Here is a 24274-nt window from a genome sequence, read left to right as displayed (position 1 = left end):
ATGTGTGAAAAGACAGTAGGCAGAATCACTCTGGGAATATTACTGCATAATTTTCCCCCAAATCTTTGCTTGGTCTCCTTGATGAATTCAGGTAGAACACCTCCGTTTGGAGGGAGCTCTTTGGCTTGGTCCGGGGTGATCCTTCCTGTGAGCACACGGCCCGGACAGACCTTGTCAGCCCTGTCCTGCAGCCTCCTTCCGTTGCTCTGCTCTGGGTTACTGAAGGCAGGGAGGGAGGGGTACGTTGCTAACTGGATTGCACCTGCCGGCGATGAGGAACTGTGTCCGGCAGAAAGCCTTCTCAGGCCTGTCAGCAGCACAGGCTGGCAAAGCTCCTAGAGAAAGTCCAGGGAGACTGGGATTACCAAGGGCCAGGTCAAGGAGATAGCTTGCCATACCTGCACCTGCTCATGTCTGCCCTTGGCGTCCCGTGGGCAGGACCAGGGCCCTGTGCTCCAGGATGCCTGGAGTGTGCTGCTAATGTGTCAATCTGTTTGCAGAAATCACTGCACAGTCAGATGCTAGTGAGATTCGACAGGACTGGAAACCTACATTCCTTAGCAATGAAGAGTTTACTCAGCTCATGTTAGAGGTATGTCCACGCTTAATGTTTCAAAGTTTTATTTTCCTCAAAAATAATTGAAATCATGGGAGTGGTTACTTTTAGTATAGTATTAACAGTGTTGTTTCTGTGTTGAAAGTCTTACTTCTATGTAAATTGAGTAAGCTTTGTCTTCAGTTAAGCAATGTAAGCAAATGAAATGTGACAGGTTAATGCAGATTTTTCATTTTTCCATTAATATCTAAATTTTTGAGGCTAAATAAAAGAAACATATAGTTACTGGGTTCTCTAGCTGAGACTGGGACAAGAGCATTCTCACAAAAATTCCTCATATTAGGTATTGTTAGGAAGTGTGTCTGCTGTGACCTGTTTGTGGTGCTCTGACGGCACGCAGTAAGCAGTATCTTATACTCAAGGCTCATGCACTCTGCACGGTCCTGGAGTCGGGAGCTCTGTGATCACAGAGGCACCGTCTGAACGGCTCAGCCCTGGGCTCGGGGATGGCCACTGGCCACTGTGTCCTCCGCCGACGGCAGAGACCTCACGTGGGGTCTCAGCACCGACTGGTTCCCCAGAGGCCTTACTTGGAAATGTCACACTGGGGATTCCATTCCAGAGTATCAATCATGTCCAACAGTCAATTAAAATCTCCCTAAAAAAACAATGCAAATAATTAAAAGTGAAGTATGTTGAAAATATGAAAAGTGAATTATATGTTAAAAGGCAACCTTTCTTAATTCAGAAAGCTTGTTAAATGTAAATAAATAAGTTTTCTTCTGTGACATTTAATTTTTTAAAGACATTTATTTGAAAGCAGAGAAAGAGCATGCTGTTACGTATGCTGGCACAGTCCCCAACAACCACAGTGACTGGTACTGGCCGACCAGGAGCCCAGGGCTGCTTCCGGGTCTGCCACATGAATGCAGGGGACTCAAACACATGGATCATTTTCCACTAGGTGCATTTGCAGGGAGCTGGATAGGAAGTAGAGCAGCTGCGTCTCCACCAGGTACCCGTGTGGGATACTAGCAAAGCTGTGCCACAGTACTGGCCCTGACAGAGTTCATTTTAAAAACCTTCAGAGGAGCGGACGTTCTAGCTCCCCTTCTGTTCACCCTCCTACTGCTGCATGCCTTGGAAGGCCAGCATGATAGCTCTAGTACATGGGCCATCCCCTGCCCCTGCTGACCCTGCGTGGGCCATCCCCTTACCCCAGTGGACCCTCTGTGGGCCGTCCACTGCCCCGGTGGACCCTTTGTGGGCTGTCCCCCTGCCAGGAGGACCCCATGTGGGCCATCCCCCTATCCCGGCGGACCCCGCGTGGGCCATCCCCCGGCCCTGGTGGACCCTCTGTGGGCCGTCCACTGCCCCGGCGGACCCTGTGTGGGCTGTCCACTGCCCCGGCAGACCTGCGTGGCCTGTCCCCCTGCCCCGGCGGACCCTTCATGGGCCGTCCCCTGCCCCTGCTGACCCTGCGTGGTTTCTGGCTTTCAGCATTGGCCTGGTGCAGCCCTGGCTTCAGGAGACATTTGGAGAAGAAACCCATAGTTGGATGGTCCCTATTTATCTCTGCTTTTTAAATGGAATGAAAGGGAATCAAAAATTTTTGAAGCCCCAATAATTCAGAGCGCTTTGCTTGTAATTATAAAACTTAGCACTGCATAGAACCAATCAAAATCCACAACAATGTTAGTCACACACAGTTATCAATTTTCTTTGCTTTTTAATCCTTCTCTTGTGTAGAATGCTACAGGTTTAACCTAAACACGTGAAAAACTGAGGGCTCACTGTCAGATTTTTATGACAGGAAATAGGGTGATTTTTTCTGAAGGTAATAAAGAGAGTTAAGGAAAACAGATAGAAGAAGGTGGATGGAGGAAGAGTGCAGGGAAGCAGTTATGGAGAGAGCGTAGAGCTGGCTCAGTAATTTCCTTGTCTCATACTCTGTTAGGATGTGTTACTTTTAGGTCTTAATCATTTTATCTCTATCATTTATACATATGAGGGGTCTTCAAAAAGTTCACAGAAAATAAATATTTTTAAAAGATTTATTTATTTATTGGAAAGACAGATATACAGAGAGGAGGAGAGACAGAGGGGAAGATCTTCCATCCATTGATTCACTCCCCAAGTGGCAGCAATGGCCAGAGCTGTGCTGATCTGAAGCCAGGAGCCAGGAACTTCTTTCCACGTCACCCATGCAGGTACAGGGTCCTAAGGCTTTGGGCCATCCTCGGCTGCTTTCCCAGGCCACAAGCTGGGAGCTGGATGGGAAGTGGAGCTGCCGGGATTAGAGCTGGAGCCCGTATGGGATCCGGGAGCTTGCAAGGTAGGACCTTAGCCACTAGATTACCACGCCGGGCCCAGAAAATACATATTTTAAAACACTGCTTCTGTCTAGTCCTCCATGGCCACCTGTCCCTCTCCCTCGCATCTTTGTTGCCTGAGGAATATTTGTTGTCAGCCTTGTAGGAATAAGGATGGACAAGGCAGTCAAGGCAGTTCAGCATGATGAGGTATCTGCAAAATCATTTCCATGTGAGGTCTCCTGGCAGGATGTGCTTTCTCTTGACAGTAACTCTGCCCCACTCCCCAGAACCCCCATCCCATCAGTCACTACTGAAGAACCTGCCTCCTTTTTGTCAGGTGGTGTGGAGCAGGGGTCCGGGTAGGAGGCTGTCCACGCTTCTGTCCTGCCTCTCTCATCTTCACAAGGGCCTGCTTGAGGCTTGCTGGATTTCTGGCGTGCCACCTGCCTTCTTGGGAGATGGTGTCTCAGCATGTGGGCTGTGGGTCCTTTGCGGGTTAAGATGGTGGCATGATGTTATCCCTTGATCTGCCTTTACTTTGAAAGAGAAAGAAGCAAAATTTAGTTTTTGAAGGGGGACTGGGACCTGGCGCAAAGGCTCAGTGGCTCATCCTTCCCCTGCAGGTGCCAAGAGCCCATATGGGCATCAGTTTATGTCCTGGCTGCTCCATTCCCCATCCTGGTCCCTGCCTGGGAGAGTAGTAGAGGATGACCAGTGCATTGAGACCCTGCAGCCACCGGGAAGACCTGGAGGAGGCTCCTGGCTTGGGTCGGCTCAGCTGTGACCACTGCAGCCATCTGGGGAGTGAACCAACGGGTAGATCTTTCTGTCTCTCCCATGATTGTGATCTGTCTTTCGAATATAATTAAATAAAAATCTTTAAAAAGCGGACGGGGGATTGAGTTTTTAAGCATTCTGCTTCCAGTCCTTTTCATAAAAGAGAACTACGCTCCCAAATCCTTTCAACTGCATATTGGCATCATCAACATTAACTTCCTTCCAAAGGTGACACAGTCTCACCTTCACATGAGAAAAAGTTTTTATCCTTAATTCCATTTTTACCTAGTCCTTATTAATTAGTGTGGCACAGTATACTGAAATGTTTGGTGTTGAAAATATTGACATAAAGTGGTTATATTTGGGGGGCAGGTGTGGTATTTGATATATGTACAAAATGTCAGTTCAGGTAGTTAGCTTTCTGTCTCCTTAAAGCTTATAATTTGTTGTGTGTTTGAAATATTTGAGCTCCTGGCACCTAGTTCTTCATAAAACATGTGACATGTTGTTAACTGCCATGTTATTCTACCACGCTACAGAATACAGCTTATTCCTCCTGTGGAACCATATTTTGATACTCTTTGTCCAACCTCCATCTGTCCCCTGTATTCTGACCAACCTCTAGTGACCACTATTCTGTTTTCTCTTCTTATGAGATCAGTTGTTTTGGCTTCAATATAGAGCTTCATAAGAAATGAATCCATGAATTTACCTATATTGTACAAGATTTCTACTACTATCCTACAAATAGGTAGCTGTTCCAGACAGCAAGCTCTTTTCTCGCAGCTTCCACAGTCACTTAGAAAGTGAGAGGGGTTCATCTACATCCCAGACACATAAGTCATATAGTGCTAACATTTTCTTCTTTTTTGATTTATTTGAAAGGCAGAATTATATAGAAATCTTCTGTCCGCTGATGGGCTTCTCAGATGGCTGCAGTAGCCCAGGCTGGGCCATCCAGGTCTCTAGCATGGGCGGAAGGGCCCAAGCACCTGGAACATATTCTGCTTTCCCAGACACATTAACGGGACACTGCATCAAAAACCTGTGCTTGTTTCAGGGTGCTGTTGTCCCAGGGGGTAGCAAGACTCACCGCGTCACCACCCTAGCCCTGCAGGCGTGTTCTTGTTACACACATAGGGAACTGCCTTCCACTTTGCCGTCGGATTGGTCTCCTGTCCTTCATTCCTTCTTTCCTTCCTTCCATTTATGTATATGTTTGAAAGAGAGAGAGAGAGAGAGAGACCTTCTAGCTGCTGCTTCATTCTCCAGATGCTACAGTAGCCCAGGCTGGGCCAGCAGGAGCCAGTAGCTTTGTCTGGGTCTTGCACATGGGAGGCAGGGACTCAGACATTTGGGCCATATTATACTGCCTTTCCCGGGTGCTTAGTGAGCTGGATTGGAAGTGGAGTGGCAGAAACACTAATGGGTGTCTGCACGGGATGCCAAGGTCACACACTAACGGGTGTCCCCTTGGCATGGCGAGGTCACAGGCAGTGGCTTGGCAGGCTGTGCCACAGTGCCAGCCCCTGGACCTTGTTCCTTCAGCCTGCAGATATGTTCATGGGTCTCTTTTATACCTTTCCGTGTCACCTGGTTCTCATAAAGCTGTTGTCCTTTCTCCTTTCCTCCCGGAGTGCATGGGCAGGCGACTTAACAGTAGTTTTCTGCTCATCACTTGGTTTCTGAACTGACTGGTGTGACTCGCTTGTTTGTTGATGTTACTCTGAAAGTCTCTCCAATCCAGGTGTGCTGTCTGCCTGCCTTCTGCACCGAGCATACATCTGCCTCCTCCCTCGGTTTGGCATTCTCGGCTCTGGGACAGCTCTGTCTTGGTCCTTGCTGCAATCTTCGTAGGAGATAATTCTCCAAGGACTTGTCCCTGATGGGCTTTTCTCTTTTCAGATCATGTGTCTTCAGCTTTCCCTTCTGGCTTGAGGTTCTCAAATGAAAACACTTTGTAAAACTCCATGATTAACTCTTGTGTGCCCTGCTGGGCTTGTGCCTGCAGTCTTGACTTCACCTCTCTCAGTGCTGGCCCACGTTCTCCCTTTGCCTCCCACTGCTGGTTGCGTTCACGCTGCCAGGCCTTTTCCTAGTTACTCCAAAGCACCGAGGCTTTCCTCAGCTCTTTCTCTTGTCCCTCTACATTGGTTTTATACTCTCCTCCCCGACCCCTCTGCTTGAGGAATGATTGCCTGCCGTGGTATCTGTCGGCTTCCCGTTGTGTGTAAAATGAAGTCTTTAACGTCTTTACTGGGTGACCAGGGCCTGATCCTGATCTGTCAAAGCCTGGTTTCTCAGCTTAATTTTCCACTGCTCCCTTTACTGTAATCTCCATGTGTCGCCTTGATGTACTTCAGTCATGTAACGTTCCCATATGATGTCTTCTCTGTACTTACCATATTTTCATGGTATCTTTGGAGATGTTAGCGTCTGTAAATCATGTATATAGTGGTGGTGACAGAGCGTGAAGTTCATGTGCTTTAGAAAGCGGCTGTCCAGTGCACCAAGATAGCTGCTGGGGTGTTGTAAGTGGGGAGCAGCGGCGACAGGGACTGGGTATTTCCGTGTTAAATCACACCCTATCGTTTATTTTAGATTTTTATTTCTGTCCTGTGAAATTATTTTTTCTTTTCATTTAACCAACCATTATGTTTAATTTCAGGCTCTTGATGGTTTTTTTTTAGCAATCATGACAGATGGAAGCATAATATATGTGTCTGAGAGTGTAACTTCATTGCTTGAACATTTACCAGTAAGTATAAAAATGCCTTACTCTCTTTCTTACTGTTTGTTTTAAATATTCGAGAGACATCACAGGGCAGCGAGCTGTGTGAGCAGTGGTGCCGTGGCCGAGCGGGGGTGAGGGCTCGCGGTGGGTCCTGTCCTAGCACGGCCGTGTGGCCCGGGAGCAGCGGTGCCGTGGCCGTGTGGCCCGGGAGCAGCGGTACTATGGCCGTGTGGCCCAGTAGCAGCAGTGCTGTGGCCAAGAGAGGCTGGGGGCTCGCAGTGGGTCCTGTCCCAGCACGGCTGTGTGGCCCCTCTGCTCTTGAGTCACTTCATCTCAAGTACCACCATACCTCACCTCTTGCCTTTTTTATTCCAGTAGCTTTGCAGAGTTTTCCTTTTTTCATGTATCTGATGAAGATGTTGAACCACTCAAGAATAACTCAATGTATACTGAATACTGACTCTAACTAGAACTGGGAACTAATTAATTGGATAGAATGACTTTAAAAGCCCTGTGACAATAGTAGACACAGAACTTTTATACAGCGTGCCTTGATTCACAGTACAGCAATGACTATTCAATAACTGAAAAGCTGTGAAGACTGGAAGAGAAGTGCGGTGCTTGGCTTGATTGGGGTGGCGTCTGGTGGCTTGTTCCCTCTGTGCTCATCACAGCCTTGCCGAGCGTCAGGCCCGGCCGCCGTGGCCCAGGCATCCTGCTGCAGTTGGGGCTTTGTTAACGGACTCGGGGTTTTTATTCAGTACATGATATAGTAAAGTGGGGCTTGTAGTGTAAATATTCTCAAGTTACATAAATGTTGATACTGCTTTGTCAGTATCTTCAGGAGATATTAGCAAGCAGTCTTCTCTGATCACCTTCGCTGCTTTTGACTGGATTTACAGAGAGGACGGAGTCCTCACTCAGAGACCAGGTGCTAAATGAGTGTTTCTTACTGCAAGGCAGACGGGCTTGCTGCTTCCAGTAGTTCACACAGAGAATGACTTCACTGCCCACACAGACTTTGTTTTCCAAGCTACACATTAAAGGAGAAAAATTCAGTCTGGGATTTGTTGGAAGGCTGGGGCTGGCCTTGTGGTATAGTGGGTAAGCCACCACCTGTGACACTGGCATCCTGTTTGATTGCTAGTTTTAGTTCCAGTTGCTCCACTTCCAATCCAGCTTCCTGCAGCTTCCAGCAGGTATCCAAGTGCCCGGCCCCTGCTGCCCATGTGGGAGACCTGGTTGGAACTCCTGGCTCCTGGCATCAGCCTGGCCCAGCCCTGGCTGTTGGGGCCATTTGGAGAGTCAACCAGCAGGTGGAAGATTAATATGCTTACTCTTTTTTTCTCCACCTCTCTCGGCAACTCTCCCAGTAATAACCTTTTTTTAAAAGTGTTGGTGTTTGAATTGAGATAGCAATATGTAACTAAATTAACACGGGTGGGAAAAGGATAGACTAAGTGAATTTTATGAGTAACTCTTGGTAAAGGTTTATTTATTTGAACAGCTCGGTAATAAGAAGAAACAGAGTGAGAAATCTCTCACCCACTGGTTCATTCCTCAAATGGCTGCTACAGCGGGTCTGGGACGAAGCCAGGAGCCCAAATCTTCAAGCAGGTCTCCCCTGGGAGTGGCGGGGGCCTAGGTACTTGGGCCATGTAACACTGCTTTCACAGGCACATTGGCAGGAAATGAGTGAGAAGCCAAGCAGCAGGCACATGAACCAGCTCTCTGATGCCATGTGGCAGCAGTGCAAGCGGCAGTTTAACTGCTATGTAGCCGTCAAACCAGCACCATGTGGCAATTCTTTTTAAACCTTTTGCATAGTAATTAAACTCAGAGGAGAAATTGTGTCGTAGAATTCAGGTATGTGTAAGTAGTGGAAAACAGATGCAACACATGACTTTAAACCATTCACAATTGTGTTCCTTTTCTTTTCGGTTGTATATTTGTAAAAACAGTAAGGTCCTGAGTCCTACCAGAGGCTCTTTGTGCGTCCATACTGTGGAAACACCTGCCTTCCTTGGGTCCAGTCAGCAGACGCCGCCTCTCACCTGCTGTCAGCCAACAGTGAATCACCGTGGCACCATGCCACTCACGTGTGCCCCGCTTCCTGCGTGTTGAGTGGTTATGACAGTGATAAGCTTTAGGGCAGCTCTTCATGTCTGTGTCCTCTGGAGACCAGCTACTTTCCCAGAGAGGAGGCCCTCGGGCCTGTTGATTGAGTATGTGATTTGAAATGACTGTTCTAAAAATCCCTTCCTGGGTCGGCTGGTGGGGCGTCCTCGTCTTCAGTTAGGGGAAAGTATGACTACGGTTTGAAATAGAGCGTCTGACACATCTGATTGGAATCAAGTATTTAATTGTTAACTTGCTCCCCTCAGTTAAAAACGCCTCAGTTTTCCATGCCCTCAAGGATTGATTTTTTAGTTGAAACTTCCTTAAGATCATTTTAAAATTTACAGAAAAACCAAGAAGTTAGTATGGAGTTCCTAAACCTCCAAAACCAGTTCTCTGTTTCTTAAATTAATATTATGGGGTTTGGTGTCAACTTGGTTTTTTTTGAAAGGCAGTTAGGTGGGGGCTGGGGAGAGAGAGAGAATGAGTGAGTATGCAGTCTCCATCTGCTGCTCCCCTGGCTTAGTGCAGAAGCCAGGAGCTTCATCTGGGCCTCGTACATGGCTGTAGGGGTCCAGGCCTTTCAAGTGCAGTATTAGGGAGCTGGATTTGACATGAAGCAGCTGGGATCTGAAGCCAGCACCCAGGTGGGATGTCGGTGTTCCATGCAGTGGCTTAACCCACTCTGCCACAGCCCCACTCCCTCATGTGGATTTTTAAATTGTGTCATACAAAAACTGTAGACACTGTAGACTGGCGGGTGTTTGGGGTCAAGGGAGATGGCTGATCCAGGAGATGCATTCCTTGCCATCTTGAACTAACCACCTATTTTATGAGAAGCAGTCTCTTGCTACACTCTAAAGACTGAATCTTTTCTTCACACTGTTGTTGACTGTGTCAGCAGACGGTGTGAAAATACAATTTGTGAAAACTGAACTCCTCTTTATCTAGGAACAAGCACAGTAAGTAAAAAAATGTCATTGTTAGGAATTAATCTGCAGTAAGTACTGAACAAAAGGCTAAGGAATGGGCCCAGCATGATAGCGTAATGGTTAAAGTCTTTGCCTTGAATGTGCCAGGATCCCATATGGGTCCTGGTTCTAATCCCAGCAGCTCCACTTCCCATCCAGCTCCCTGACTGTGGCCTGGGAAAGCAGTCGAGGACGGCCCAAAGCCTTGGGACCCTGCACCCTCATAGGAGACCTAGAAGAAGCTCCTGGCTCCTGGCTTCAGATCGGTGCAGCACTGGCCATTGAGGTCACTTGGGGAGTGAACCAAAGGACAGAAGATCTTCCCCTCTGTCTCTCCTCCTCTCTGTATATCTGCCTTTCCAATAAAAAAAAAAAACTAAATAAATAAAAGAAGAAGGCTGAGGACTGTACTGTCCCTGTCAGTTTATTTTAATATGCTCACTTTTTGCTTAAAGGAGAATTTTGTGCTGTTCAGAAAGAAAAAAATATTAGCAGTTCTCTAAATTAGGCTTCATTGTTTGGAATTCAGTTCTTTTGAAAAATTTAAACTTGCCATCCTAAGTGGTGGTCAAAAATGGCTGAACTGTGTGTAAGAAAGTGAGTACAGTCTTTGGTATAACATACAGTGTGCAGAATCGGCTTTAAAATCTTTGGGCTGGTTAGGTGAGAATAGGCTTATTTAATGGGCTGGGGTTTTGTCCCGTGCACGTGTAAACGAAGAGTAGAGCTGTGGGACAGTGCCGGAGTCCAGCTGCAGCCGCGTTCGGAGCTCGAGAAGGGCGCGTGGAGTCGGCCATAAGAAAAGACACAGGCACTGACACTTGGTGCCCTCTTGCTTGAGCTCAAGAAGCTGTCCTTTTTATTTACTTAGACACATCACAAGCCTCTGCACAAATGTTTGATATTTTTTATCTTTAACTTTAGAACTAAGCCAGCATGCACAGATGTTCAATTAATTTTTACTTCATGGTCAACCAGGTGCTCTTAATTCTGTAAGTTACTATAGTTAGTGTCTCTGAAGCAAGCCGTTATTCATTCTTCAGAAGTGACCACTAGGTGACAGCCAGAACTCCCAGGCCAAGGCACAGATGGTTACCTGCTAATCAGTGAAACATTCCTACTACATTTTATTTTCACAACTTGTCACTTAATGGGAGAAATAGATCAAAAGGGAAAAAAACATAAAGATCTAAGACAAAAAGTCTCAAACATTAAATCCCCCTACAACTGCAGCCTCTACAACCTCATAAACAATCAAACAATAATCAAAAGTATATATCTCTATGATGTTAATAAAATCGCCCTGTATTTCCTCTAGTTAAAAAATTATGAAAGTGGCTAAAACAACTACATTTTCTATGCTCTAAAGAATTGTAAGGACAGGCGAACCTTTAAGGTCACAGTAACTATAATTTTGCCATAGCAGTTTTCGCTCATACTCCCATCACTTCCATTAGTTTGTAAAATTCTTATCAAGCCCTTTCCCAGAAGGCATGCTGTATGTCTGGGCCAGATTCTGAGGCAATGGTTAAGTACCCAATAAGGTGTTCAGAAATGGCACGGGCTTAATTATGCTCCTGTGTGCAAATTGTCAAAGGCCCACTCACCAAGACACTATCAGTAACATTAATTCTCAAGCTCATGTTGGTTGCCAAAGCCATCTCACAGGGGCAAACAACAGTGCCTCAATAGATTACAGAATTCTTACTGGGGTGCTTGAGTGTCCATGCAAACAGGGGTGAGATTGCATCAAGGTGGTCAGAGAGACATCCGCCGGGCCCTGCTAGACAGCTGGAAGTTCCCCGGGCCCTGCCAAAAGGGAAGCTGTTCTCTTCACACCCTCGTGCCATCCACACCCACTGCACGGAGCCCAGCAGGACAGGTCTTCGTACGGCCCTGGTGCTGCACCTGAGACCAGTGCGTCTCCTATCAGAGCACCTGCGTCCTGTCTGACCCCTCTTCTGGTCCAGCATGCCAAGAGGCACCTGGAGGCAACAAGTGATGTCCCGGCCACCCACGTGGGAGATGTGGATGTAGTTCTGGCCTCTTGGCTTTGGCCTGCCTGCCTTGCTATTGTGTGCCTGTGAGGAGTGAGTGAACCAGCAGGTGGAGGATCTTTGTATATGCATGTACGTCTCTTTGCCTTTCAAATAAAATAAAACATTTTAAAAAGGAGCACAGTTGTTTAAAAACATATCCAAATGTTCGTCATGCTGTAGAATGCACTTTTTGTACCTCTAAGCAGCTGTGACCCATTCGTTGATCCATTGTTTGCCTTTCAGTGTCATACAGCTAATCAGCAGTCCCCAGAGCTCATCTTCGTGACAGTGGTGAAGGGGGAGGGAAGGATCCAGAGAGCCACTGTAGTACACAGCTTTTTGTCTCTAAGACTGAAATTCTTGGGAAAGGTTATTTAATAAGAAACACCGTTTATTTAAGCTCATAATCAGAGATTTTCAGTTCAAGACTGGAAAGAACCCTTGGAGTGTCGTCTGGGGAGGGAGCTGGGAGGCACATGCTTGCCAGGAAGCAGAGAACCCAGAGCCTGTCTGCCAAGCCCTGTGTATCTCTTTATAGAACTGCCCTAATTTGAATGGGATGGGGGAAAGGGCAGCTCCTGCCCACAGAGTCTACAACTTAATTCAGTCAGCTCACTAACCATACAGCTCCGCCCTCAAACATCACAGTGGATTAAGTCTCGCTGATTTATTAACCATTAATGTTAATATATTAACTATTAACATAAGACTTAGGGACTTAAATATCCTCATGAATTAGAGAACCAAATCCGTTTTCCTTTACTTCCTTTTAAATTCTGTTTGGAAACTAGGTGGATGCTATGGCAACTTCAGACCTCATCAACCTCGGGAGTGAGTCAATGGATGAAAGATCTTCCTCTCTGTCTCTCCTCCTCTCTGTATATCTGAATTTCCAATAAAAACAAAAATAAAATCTTAAAAAAGATCCTTTATTGATTACAGAAAAAAACCTGTACATTAAAATGTAGCTAATAAATTCATTTTATGGTAAATAGGAAATAAATCTTGTAAAATAGAGGGCAGGAATTTTATGTTCACTGTGGTTTGTGATGCTTAGAAAGTGCTTTTTTGGGAAGAAGTCATTTGGTCTTTTAAGGTTGAAAGATGCAGGTTTGTGAAGGGAAGGGGGCGGTTCCACTTGAGAGGTAGAGCAGCCGTGATGGAGGAGAGGAGCAGTGTGGTGTGGGGCTGTGGAAGCAGCCAGGACCCGTTGGCCGCCAACCCTCCCCAGTGACCCTGTGTTGTTTGTGTTGTTTCCATCTTTGGAAATCCACACTGACTCATAAATAAAACAAATTACAAGTGCAGGTGCTTTGCTAGAAAACAGGGCTGAGACCCCTCAACCCTACCTTGAAGTTCCTTTCCTTTGCCCCGCCCTGCCCTTCCCTTCCTGTTCCTTCATTCTCAGAATCGCACAGACCTCACAGCCTGATGGCATGTCCAAGGCTTGGTAGGACATAGTACGTGGCTACAGTTTTGTTACTTTTGGAACCTAAGGACAGGATCTGCCTGTTTCATTGTCCTTTGCTAACACCGCTGTGACACTGTAGACAGCCCAAGGCTTGTCACAGTACATATTGTTGATAAGACAGTCATGAGGAAAACCACAAATAAAAATCAGCAAGAATTACTGAGCCTAACATGTCAGTTGCCCTGTCAGGGGGAAGGTGGGTAGTTGGAAGCAAGGCTTCCGACAGGGAGTGCAGGATGGGTGCCTGGAAAGCATGAAACAGCAGCACACCTGGGACAGCACCGAAAGGCGATGCCCAGGTAGCACGTGCAGGTGCTGCTGTTGTCTCTGCGCGTGGCTTGTGCGCCAGGAGGCCTCTAGTTAATTCTTGGTCACGTTGTATTTTTTTTACACATTCTATTTTAATGTGTTCAAAGTTGGTAGAACTCTACTTTCCAAATTATTTAACAGGTTTCAAAGTTACAGCAATTGTGAGTCTGGTGGAGTTGCTATCAGAGTTGTGGATGTAGTGTTGCCTTTCAATTTCTCAGTCTTTGTAAGATGGGTCTGTCCATTGACATTGGTTGACTTTTGAAGATAACTGAAAGTTAACCTCTGCACTCCTCCGTTGTGTGCAGTGATAACATACTTTGAAAGTAAATGTCCTTTGAATCATAAAATTATTTTGTGTTTTAAATTTTTTTTTCAGTCTGATCTTGTGGATCAAAGCATATTTAATTTTATCCCAGAGGGGGAACATTCAGAGGTTTATAAAATACTCTCTACCCATCTGCTGGAAAGTGATTCATTAACCCCTGAATACTTAAAATGTAAGTAGTAGCTGCTAAGCAAAAGTAAAATACTCTATTTTGTAGCAAGCTCAAAGGGGATGGTGGTGAAAAGTCTTAAATTAAATGACTTGCTTACCCTCTAGATAAATAACCAATAAGCAAAAACATTCTTCCTTCAGAGAAAAGATGTTTATGCAAAGATAGAAACATGAATTGGAGCAGAGGGAAATGCGTTAGAAGTCTGTTTATTAGATCGGTTTGGCCGTAGTGAAGGGGGGACCGTGCAGAGGAAGGAACCAGAGGCAGCGCTGTAAAGGCCGGGTCACCCAGTAGACACGTGGAATAGGACTAGACTGGTAAAGAGGAAGACTGTATGATGATGGCCGCAGAAGGAAGGGGAAGGTGGGAGTGTTGAGGTAAGGGAGTTAGCAGGACTTGAAGGTGGGCACAGGTGCCAGGTGGCTGAGGTCACTGGGGAGAATCTAGGACAGAGATTTAGAACCTGTTGAGTTAAATGAGAGTATGAGCTTGATGTAAGGGAGAAAAGTGTTTCAGGTGCCAAGTTAATCTGGTGCTGGCAGTATTAGTCTGAAGTTAGTAGACAAAGTGTAACAGTGTAATGAGCACGCCTAGCAGTTCCCTAGGTGCAGAGTGGTTTGTGACCGCATGAAGTGGCAACCCTGAGCACTTGCAGAGAGCTTCCTTCTTAAATCAGTAGCAAGTCCTGGACACACATTATGTCCGGAACTGTGATGGGAGAAAGAATGACCAAAGTCACGTGGTTTCTAACGTGGGGAATAGTACACATGGGCAGTCAAGATGGATAGATTCAGATATTTCCAGTTCAAGTTAGTAGGGGCAGGTTATTGGAAATGCCCTGAAAATAAATAGTGGTGTGTAAGAATGTGGTGCCTTGTATAAAATGTTAGAATTGGGGTCAGAGATGCAGGAATAAATAAGCTTGTGAAGACTAGTCAGTTTAAAAAGGAAAGCAGAAAACTTTGTTAAATCTTTGGGTGAAGATGGATTTGCAAAAGAGCAGTGGTCAGTCAGGTAGGGACAGAAGGCTACACTGTGGGGAAGGAGTTTTAGAAAGAGAAAGAATGAGGAGAAACTGCTAAAGGTGACAGTCCAAATGCTAATTAGCTTTAGAATAGTAATTGCTATGGAGGGGCTGACCTGAGAGACCCCAAGTGAGAGGTGAAGGGAAGTCTGTGGAAACTAGAGCACATCATGAAAAGATCCGTGGGACCAAAGTACCATGAGCAACCCACCGCTTAGAAATTGATGAGCTGGAAGGCCGGGAAGGACCCCCAGGGGAGAAGGTGTGGGAGCTGAAGGGCTGCACAGCAGCGTGAAGCGTCACGGCCCTGGTCCTGGGAAGGACTGGGTGAAGTGATGGAGGCAATTCTGGAGCTGGGAGGAAGTGGGGGAAGGGCAGGTACTCTAAATTAGAGGACTGAGTAAAGGGCGATAGTGTCTCTAACCTAGCTTCACTAGTCTTTATTTTGTATGACATTTGTCTGTTGTCACAACACAACATGATTTCAGAAATCTCTCATTTCAGCAAAAAATCAGTTAGAATTCTGTTGTCATATGCTTCGAGGAACAATAGACCCCAAGGAGCCATCTACCTATGAGTATGTGAGATTCATAGGAAACTTCAAATCGTTGAGTAGTGGTGAGTTAAAATGATGCTGTTCCAGTGTGTTTTAACTTTTTGTTTCTTTTCTGAGCTCTTAAAAACTGGATGTTGGTAACAACTGGGTTGATCCTGTGTGTCTCCTTGCTGTTGCAGTGTCCACCTCAGCTCACAATGGCCTTGAAGGAACTATACAGCACACACATCGGCCTTCCTATGAGGAGAGAATTTGTTTTGTAGCTACTGTGAGGTTGGCTACACCACAGTTCATCAAGGTACCCAAAGAAAGTTTCAGTCTGTATTATGACAGCTGTCTTTATGTAAGTCTGTGTCATCTCCAGAATGACAACTTGCTACAAACATTAAAGACTAAGAATCACTAAGTATGCATAATCATGACTTTTTGAAACATGAATTATCAAGACACTTGAATTATGTAGCTAATCTTCTGGTATAAATCCTTTGCAGTTAACCAATGGTTTTATGTCACTGTTGACCTGCTTTTTGTACACAGTTTCTCCTTTCTTCATTACAAGAAAAAATCTAAAGTAACCTTATTCATTTTAATTTTTAAAACATTGTTTTCCAGATTTCTTTTTGAAATGTAAAAACAGATTTTCACTGAACATAACTTACCTTTTCAATTGTTCTTATTTGCTGGGCCTAACAAGCAGATGATTCGTAGGTTAGTGGGAAAGTGAAATAGTTCAATTCTTAGTGTCTGGGAATAAGCCAGTTGAGACTTGGGCTTTAGGGAGACATTGCAGCGTAGGATCAGTAGCTTGTGGGGAAGTAGCTTGTCCTCAGCCAGCCTTCTGTGCTTGCTCTGGTCTTAGGAAACAGTAACAGCGGCTACTCAGCAGACATTATCTCACGGAGTTTCAGCACCCCTAAGTGATAGATGCTGCCTTGATCTCTACTTTATACATAAGGGAACTGAGACTTAGAGATGTTCAATTCCTTGCCTACGGTTACTTCCCTAGAGTCTCAGGTATTAATTTAAAAAACTGATTCTAATTCTTTTTTTCTCTAAGCCCCGATCCCTAACAGTGCATTATCCTGAAGAACAGTATGGCAGAGACAGGCAGGGAGTGCATTGTTTGTTGTGATTGGTCTGTGACTTCCATGCATGGAGAGGTAGAAAGAGCAGAGAGAAGGCTAGGCAAATCAGAGGAGACATGCAAGCTGTTTCCCTTTAATTCTGCATGCTGATGAGATTTTAACAGTAGGAACCACTGAGGGGGTTTAAGCAGGGAAGTTAGAACGTATTCTCAAAGTAGGTGTGATCCAGAGTGTATCACATATTCAACCTCAGGGAGCTTGGTGAGGTGCCTTAACAAGAATGAGTTAATGATGGTGGGGTCTGACCTACGGCACTGAAGCTTGATGAGATGGTATTCATTTCTTAGAACACTTTGAAGCAAAATGTGAAGGATTTGGCACTTAGTGAAAAGAATGAAAGAGAATGTTCTGTCCTGGGACCGTTCGGACACTCTGCAGGAGTGAGCCCTTCAGTGAGATGCAGAGTGTATGTGAGTGGGGGGAGAGCTGTGCGTTCTCTGCAGGATGTGTGGGGCCATCCCGGAATGCAGCTGAGGGAGGCTGCGGTCAGCAGTAGGGTGTGTGGAGGTGCGCATCAGTGGACGATAAGCAGTGACCAGTACTCACCGGAAGCCTGTATCTGCTGATGGGCTTACTGCTGTATTGTAGGTTGTCTGCTAATGGGTAAGGTGCTTCTGTGGGATCTGTACTTTTATAATCTTAATAATGTGTTCATAGGAAATGTGCACTGTTGAAGAACCCAATGAAGAATTCACATCCAGGCATAGTTTAGAATGGAAGTTCCTTTTTCTAGATCACAGGTAACTCCATTTTAAAATTTCGTAGAAAGTTAGTAGCCATGTGATTTTTGAAATCAATTAATGTTAAGGACAAATTTTCTTCTAATCTGGAATTTTAAATCTGTTATATTTTTTTGAAGAAAAAAATAGTAGTGCCACCTCAAATTCATTTCTAGTTGGAGCATTTCTCATTACACAAAGAAGTATAATCTGGTTGTGTGTGTGTGTGTGTGTGTTGTTCAGGGCGCCGCCCATAATCGGATACCTGCCGTTTGAAGTTTTGGGAACATCAGGCTATGATTACTATCACGTGGACGACCTAGAAAACTTGGCAAAATGTCACGAGCACTGTGAGTAGATTTCAGTACATCTGGCATTTACTTTTTAAACAGAGATCCTCTCCTTTTAGTGGAAAGAGCCAAATACAGATTTAAAACCATTTTTGTATTTTTGAAATGTACTGGGAGACTTATAACAAATCTGATAGGAGTCATGATGTCACCGTGTGCTCGCTGCTGCTTCCCACGTTTCAGTCTTGTAGGTCTTGTTTTGTAACAGCCAGCTCTGCACCTGTGCAAGAGCACGAGCCTCCTCTTACAGTTGTGGTACTGCGTCCCTCCACAGGAAAACTACTTGATGAATTTGTTTCCAGGTGCGTGTGCCTGCCTAAGTGCTAGCTGTGTGTCTGACTGGTCGGAAGTGTTCAGTGTCATCTGCCGCTGCTGTTGTTGCTAGCAGCAGGAGTATGGTTATCTTATTATGCAAGACACTTTTCTTTCTTTTTGAAGATTTATTTATTTTTGCTTGAAAGGCAGATTTTAGAGATAAGGGGGAAGGGCTAGACAGAATGTGTTAGAGAGAGACAGACAAACTTCTGTCCACTGGTTCACTCCTCAGATGGCCACAACGGCCAGAACTGAGCTCATCCGAAGCTGGGAGTCAGAGCTTCTCCCAGATCTGCCGCATGAGTGCAGGATCCCAAGGCTTTGGACCGTCCTCTGCTGTTGTCTCAGGCCACAGCAGGAGTTGGCTAAGAAATGGAGCAGCTAGGATGAACTGGTGCCCGCATGGGATGCTCACGCCACAAGCTAAGGATGAGCGTGCTGTGCCATTTGCGCTGGCCGTAGGCACTTTCCTAATCAACGTTTGTCCCCTCCGTTTTTCATCACCTCACTTCTAGTAGATGCTGTCACTGTTGCCATGGACGGCTGCGTAGTTGACTCAGCCCCCGGCTTCTTGGGGGCGGGCAGCACTGGAGTACTCACCTACCTTCTTATCCTGTGCTTCTCGTTCTTTGGAGCTGGATCACAGGGAGGGATTTTACTTGTCTGGTTCTCTGCATCTGCCCTCTTGGATGTTCGTTAAAGCTTACCTAGATACTTTAGGCCTTGATGGGATCTTAGGCTTCTCTATAAACTGTATGAAGTAAAGCATGCCACATGTTAACAGCATCAGCAGAGTAAAGTCCTTTCAACATAAGAGAAACCATTCCCTCCCTGCAGTGTTATCATGAAGCACGTGATGAAGTGAGAACTATTAACTAAGCGGATGACTTTGAACAGCAATGCTGCGTTTGTAGATCATGGTTTCCTCATTAGAGGCAGAAAAGAGAGATGCTGACCAGCGTTTCCTAAGAGCTGTCACCTGGATGCCAGTCTGTTCAAAAGGGGGTCATAGTTCCGGAAGACTAGGAAGCACGTCCCAATCCCCTCATAGAATACCTGTGACTCAAGTCTTGAGAAGGTTGAAGAAATATTATTTATCAAAAAATTCCTCAAATTTAATCATGAAACTTTCTCCTTTTTTTGCTAAACACCTATTAAAAGACTTCAGAACATATAGAGTTAGATTTTGCAAAATGCTATTTGTAACAGTTATGTGGCCAATAAACTTATTCTGTTTTGGTGAAGATTTAAAATGTGTTCAAGCTGCAGCAGCTGGCAGGGCCTGTGCGGAGGAAAGCCTCAGTGAGACTTTGCACTGCTGTTCCTGTCTCCCACACCAAGTCAGTGGGGGTTCCTGAGTGTCTGGAGGGCCAGTGCGTATTGTAAAAAGCATGTAACATCAGGAATAATTGGCTGCAAGTGGGCCACGTCAAAGAACTAACAATTGCTTGGAACCTGAAGTGCCTCTAGTAAATAGCATCTTCTTGTAACTGACAGGTTTGTTTTTGAAAGCTAGAAAAAGAATTGTGTGTTTAGATTTAGATGTAAATGTTAGATTTTGATTAAAAGCAAATTCTTCATAACTCAAGATCTGGACCAGAGAAAAATTTTAATTTTTGTTCCTTTTCTTTTTAGTAATGCAGTATGGGAAAGGCAAATCATGTTATTACAGGTTCCTGACCAAAGGGCAGCAGTGGATTTGGCTGCAGACTCATTATTATATCACTTATCACCAGTGGAATTCAAGGCCGGAGTTTATTGTTTGTACGCACACTGTAGTAAGGTAATTGTTCTAAATTACAGTAACATAATGGTGTGGGCGATGTAATGCTTATGCATGGCTTGTTCATGAACTACAAACTGATCTTGCGCGGCTTTTAGTACATTCCTTTAATACATTATTAAAATGTTTAAGCATCATACAGAGATATAATACAGACATTATAATAGATGTGTGTTTGCCATTAAATTCTGTGCCTTACAGTAGAAGTTGTAACTTGTTTTCCCAAGCAAATCATGTAAAGGGAAGACTGGAGGAGATCCACACACTTTGTGTGGTCTGAGTCTCCTAGTTCCTGGGCAGTGTGGGTCACCGCAGTGGCACGTCAAGCACGGCATAGCTGGAAAATGCAGCTGAAGTTGGGATGCTGCACTGTGGGTCCATTTTAATTTGTGTACCATATAGAAAATAGTCTGAATTAGGGATAAGCAGGTGAGGCAGATGCCAAATGCCAGATGGTTGGCAGCTCTGCAGTATTTTAAATGAGTGATCAAACACTAACATTTCAACCTTTATCCGTTTGTAGTTACGCAGAAGTTAGGGCTGAGAGACGACGAGAACTTGGCATTGAAGAATCTCTGCCAGAGACAGCTGCTGACAAAGTAGGTTTCTTATGTGTTTTAAAAAGTACTTGTTTTCTTCCTAATAAAAGATGAGACTTAACAACTGATAAAAAAATTAATGTTCACATCTCACTTGTTATAGGGAGATTAATCGTATCCATTCATTTTTAGTTTTAGTTAAAAATCTGTTTCCAAAAAAATGGAAGATTCTGACATTGAGCATTGATTGAGTGAGAGATGGGTGGGGGAGACTTCACTGTCCTTCACTAAGGTGTTGTAGCGCACTTGGTAAAGCCACTGCTGCAATCCCAGCATGCCATGTGGGGCCACTCCATCTCTAATCCAGCTCCTTTGGAATGTGCCCAGGAAAGCAGTGGAAGGTGGCCCAAGTAGTTGGGCCCCTAGAGCCTCTGGGGGTGTTTGGAAGAGGCCCCTGGCTCATGGCTCATCTGGTCCAGCCCAGGCTGTCATGGCCATGTGTGCAGTGAACCAGCAGGTGGACGATCTCTGCCTCCCTCTTCCCACACCCCCACTATCTCTTCCTCTCTCCTTAACTTTCTGCCTTTCAAATGAATAAAATAATTTTTTTAACAAAGCTTTCAAAAAATGGAAAATTTAATTAATAAGTTTACTTTGGTGAAAAAATTTTTTTAATTCCTGCATAATTTTTTATAATAACCATTTTCCATGAACTTTTAGAAGACTCTCTTGTTTTTGTTTTCAAACTTGAACTTGTTAATTGCCTGTCATGCTAGACTCTGCACATTTCTTGTATGAGTTATGAGTTATCACTTAGACATCCATGTCAGGTTGTCAGGTTGGTGCCTCTCTGCTTTAAAACACTGCAGCGGAGGCTCCCGGAGGCTTGAGAGCGAGCCTCTCCTGAAGACACAGAGCTAGAAAACTGGAGTCACAAGTGTAGTTTCTGTTTTTATTACCAGGTACAAGTATAGTGTATTAGTTATTTAGTATGGTATATAATGAATTACTCAAGGCCTAGTGATTAAAACAGCGTGTCTGTATTTCACAGTTTATGTGAGTCAAGCATGGTTTAGCTGGGCCCTCCCTCTGCATGATGATCTGTTTGCAGCTCACTTAGTGGTGGTTGGCGTGGGTCAGCCCTCACCAACACTTGGACTGGGGGCTTGGTCCCTTGCTGGTTAAAGGCCACAGGACATCCTCAGGTGACCCTTTTCATCTGAACAAGCCTGCAGGAAGATCCAAAGGGAGAACATGCCAGCAAGGTGGAAGCACAATCTTTTGTGTCCTAACCACGGATGAGACATCCTTCCATGCAGGAAGCCTGTGACTAGGTACAGGAGGTACTCAGAGGGAAGCCTTAGTATTTTTAACTTAGAGGAAACGCATACAATAAAAAGAACCAAGAATCTGGGTCCAAAAGTAGGTTAGTGTGCCAGGTGACAGTATGCAGGGTATCCAGTTAGCCGCTTACTCATCAGACCTTATTTTTTAAGATTTATGTATTTTTATTGGAAAGACAGATTTTATAGAGAGTAGGAGAGACAGAAAGATCTTCTATTTGCTGGTTCACTGTCCAAATGACTGCATCAGCTAGAGCTGTGCCAATCCAAAGCCAGGAGCCAAGAACTTCATCCAGGTCTCCCTTGCAGGTGCACGATTCCAAAGCTTTAGGCCATGCTCTGCTGCTTTCTCAGACTGTAAGCAGGGAGTTGGGTGGGAAGTGGAACAGCTGGAACTCGAATCCACATCCTTGTGAGATCCTGGGCTTGCAAGGTGAGGATGTAGCCACTGAGCGATTGCACTGGGACCTCTGCAGACCTTACAGACTGTGAACCAGGCTTGGCTCCAGATACTGAGGATTCAGCCAGAAGTATGCAGACTCTGCTTTCATGGATCCAACATGAAGTAACTGTTAGAGGCAGAGGACCCAATGTGTATGAGTAAAGAAAGTTGTTGTTTCCTGGAAAGGAGCAGTTGCTCGGCTCAGGGTTCTTTGATGGTGGCCATTACAGAAACGAAAGTCATGCAGATTCTTCATCCTGGTTTGTTTTTTTCCCCCCCATCCTAGTAAATACAGTTGTAAATACCTACTTCAATTCTACTTCCTCGCTCTGTTTACCACTTCCAGTGTGACTGTTCTTAAGCTTAGGGAAGGAGTTTGAGAAATTTTAAAGAAATTTTCATGTGTAGTATTTTCTTACTGAGGGGATCAGGTGTAGACAGGAGAGAGGCTGAACAAGGACTAAGCCTTGAGCCTAAAGGTGAGGGAGACAAGGAGGAGTCAGGAGAGTGGGCAAGACAGGAGTAGAAGCAGAAGGCAAGAGACGTGTCCCTGCGCAGAGTGGTCAGCTGATGGGGTGGTGGTGTCGCGGGACTGGGAGGACGCTTACAAAGGGCTGCACAGACGACCATGAGAAGCACTGGGAGCAGTGACGCTGCTGTAACAAGTGCCCAAGTGCACGCGTCGGTGTGTCCCTACCTTCATTTATTTTGAATTAACACTCAGAAGTGGAATTGCTGCGTAGTATGATAATCGTATGTATCATTTTTTGAGAAATTGCCATGCTGTTTACATAGTGTGTGCAATTTTTATGTTCCCACTATCATCCTTGCCTACGCTGGTGGTTATTTTCTGTTGCTTGATAACAGTCATCAGAGCGAATGTTAGGCGGTGTGTGTCATTGTGGCTTTGGTTTGTGCTTCCCTAATAACTAGTTAGGTTGAGCAGCTTTTTGTGTACCGTCACATATGTGTGTGTCTTCTTTAGGAAATTTTTTATTTCATGCTTTGTTCACTATTTAACTGGGTGTATGTTTTGTTTTTTGCTTTTCATTGCTAAATTGTACAAATCTTTATATTTCCTATATACTAACTTATGATCAAATACATGATTTGCAAATATCCCTTCCCTTTCTGTGAATTAGCTTTTCATTCTGTTGATAGTCTTTTAAGACACCAAGTCCTTAATTTTGATGAAGTCCTATTTATTGCCAAATCCAGTGTCAGTTTTCCCTTGTTATCCTCTGTCAGTGTTATGGTTTTATCTGTTGAGTTTAGTTCTTTGATCCATGTTGAGTTCATTTGTATGTATGGTGTAAGGCAGAGCTCAGTTGCATTCTTTTGCTTTGATATTGGAGAAGAACACTAAAACGTTGCCTATAAAAATACATGTTCATTTCCTCCCTACGATAGACATAGTTCCTTTTACCTTATTACAGATAAAATTTTAATTTTCCTGTTCCCATTCGCAAGCTGTGTGTCTAATGGAAGGTCTGTGGCAGCATCACAAGCAGCTCTTTCTATGCTGTCCCCTAGAGCCAAGATTCTGGTTCTGATAACCGTATAAACACGGTCAGTCTCAAGGAGGCACTGGAAAGGTTTGACCACAGCCCGACCCCTTCTGCTTCCTCCCGGAGTTCAAGAAAATCATCGCACACGGCTGTTTCAGACCCTTCCTGTGAGTACCGCGCGAGCGCAGGCTTCCAGTGGAGAATGATGCTCCAGCATCTTCTACAGATGCTTCTTAGACGTTACAGGTTGTGACATGTATCTGCTTTCCCCATGAGTCTTCCAGGATCCCATGTGTGAAGAGTGCATTGCTCACCTGTGCAAGAATTACGTTGGAGCTGTGTAATGATGGGCACAGTGCTTGTTGGGGCGTTGCTTGAATCATGCCCTAAGAAGGAAAGCAAAGCTTTTTTTTTTAGGATGTATTTATTCATTTGTTTGTTTATTTTTGGAAAGGCAGATTTACAGAGAAGGAAAGATAGAGAAGGTATTTTCATCCACTGTTGCATGTCCCAGTTGGCTGCAACGGCCAGAACTGAGCCAATCTGAAGCCAGGTGCCAGGCGCTTCCTCCAGGTCTCACACATGGGTGCAGCGTCCCAAAAACCTGGCCCTTCCTCTGCTGCTTTCTCTGGCCATCAGCAGAAAGTTGGATGGGAAATGGAACAACCAGGACAGGAACTGGATGCCATGTGGAATCCAGGCACTTGCAATGAAGCCATTGCGCCAGGTTCCAAAACTTCTTTTTTCACTGAAGAGCCAG

General features: G+C 45.0%; 1 protein-coding gene across 1 annotated transcript in view; it reads left to right on the top strand.

Annotated features, from left to right (window-relative positions):
* CLOCK (clock circadian regulator) overlaps positions 1–24274 on the top strand; it is an 85085-nt gene that overhangs the window by 49672 nt on the left and 11139 nt on the right. Inside the window, exons 8-17 of the mRNA XM_040966552.1 lie at positions 501–592; positions 6317–6406; positions 13670–13790; positions 15319–15432; positions 15550–15668; positions 17173–17255; positions 17478–17584; positions 19535–19682; positions 20206–20281; positions 23540–23681. Of these exons, the coding sequence (XP_040822486.1) occupies positions 501–592; positions 6317–6406; positions 13670–13790; positions 15319–15432; positions 15550–15668; positions 17173–17255; positions 17478–17584; positions 19535–19682; positions 20206–20281; positions 23540–23681 (1092 nt within the window). The remainder of the gene's footprint in view (positions 1–500; positions 593–6316; positions 6407–13669; positions 13791–15318; positions 15433–15549; positions 15669–17172; positions 17256–17477; positions 17585–19534; positions 19683–20205; positions 20282–23539; positions 23682–24274) is intronic.

Source organism: Ochotona curzoniae, unplaced genomic scaffold (genome assembly GCF_017591425.1).
Source record: "Ochotona curzoniae isolate NIBS_2020 unplaced genomic scaffold, NIBS_Ocur_1.0 scaffold_4506, whole genome shotgun sequence".
In the NCBI taxonomy this organism is placed as follows: domain Eukaryota; kingdom Metazoa; phylum Chordata; class Mammalia; order Lagomorpha; family Ochotonidae; genus Ochotona; species Ochotona curzoniae.
The sequence above is the reverse complement of the archived record's forward strand: the minus strand, read 5'-3'. Positions and strand labels throughout refer to the sequence as shown.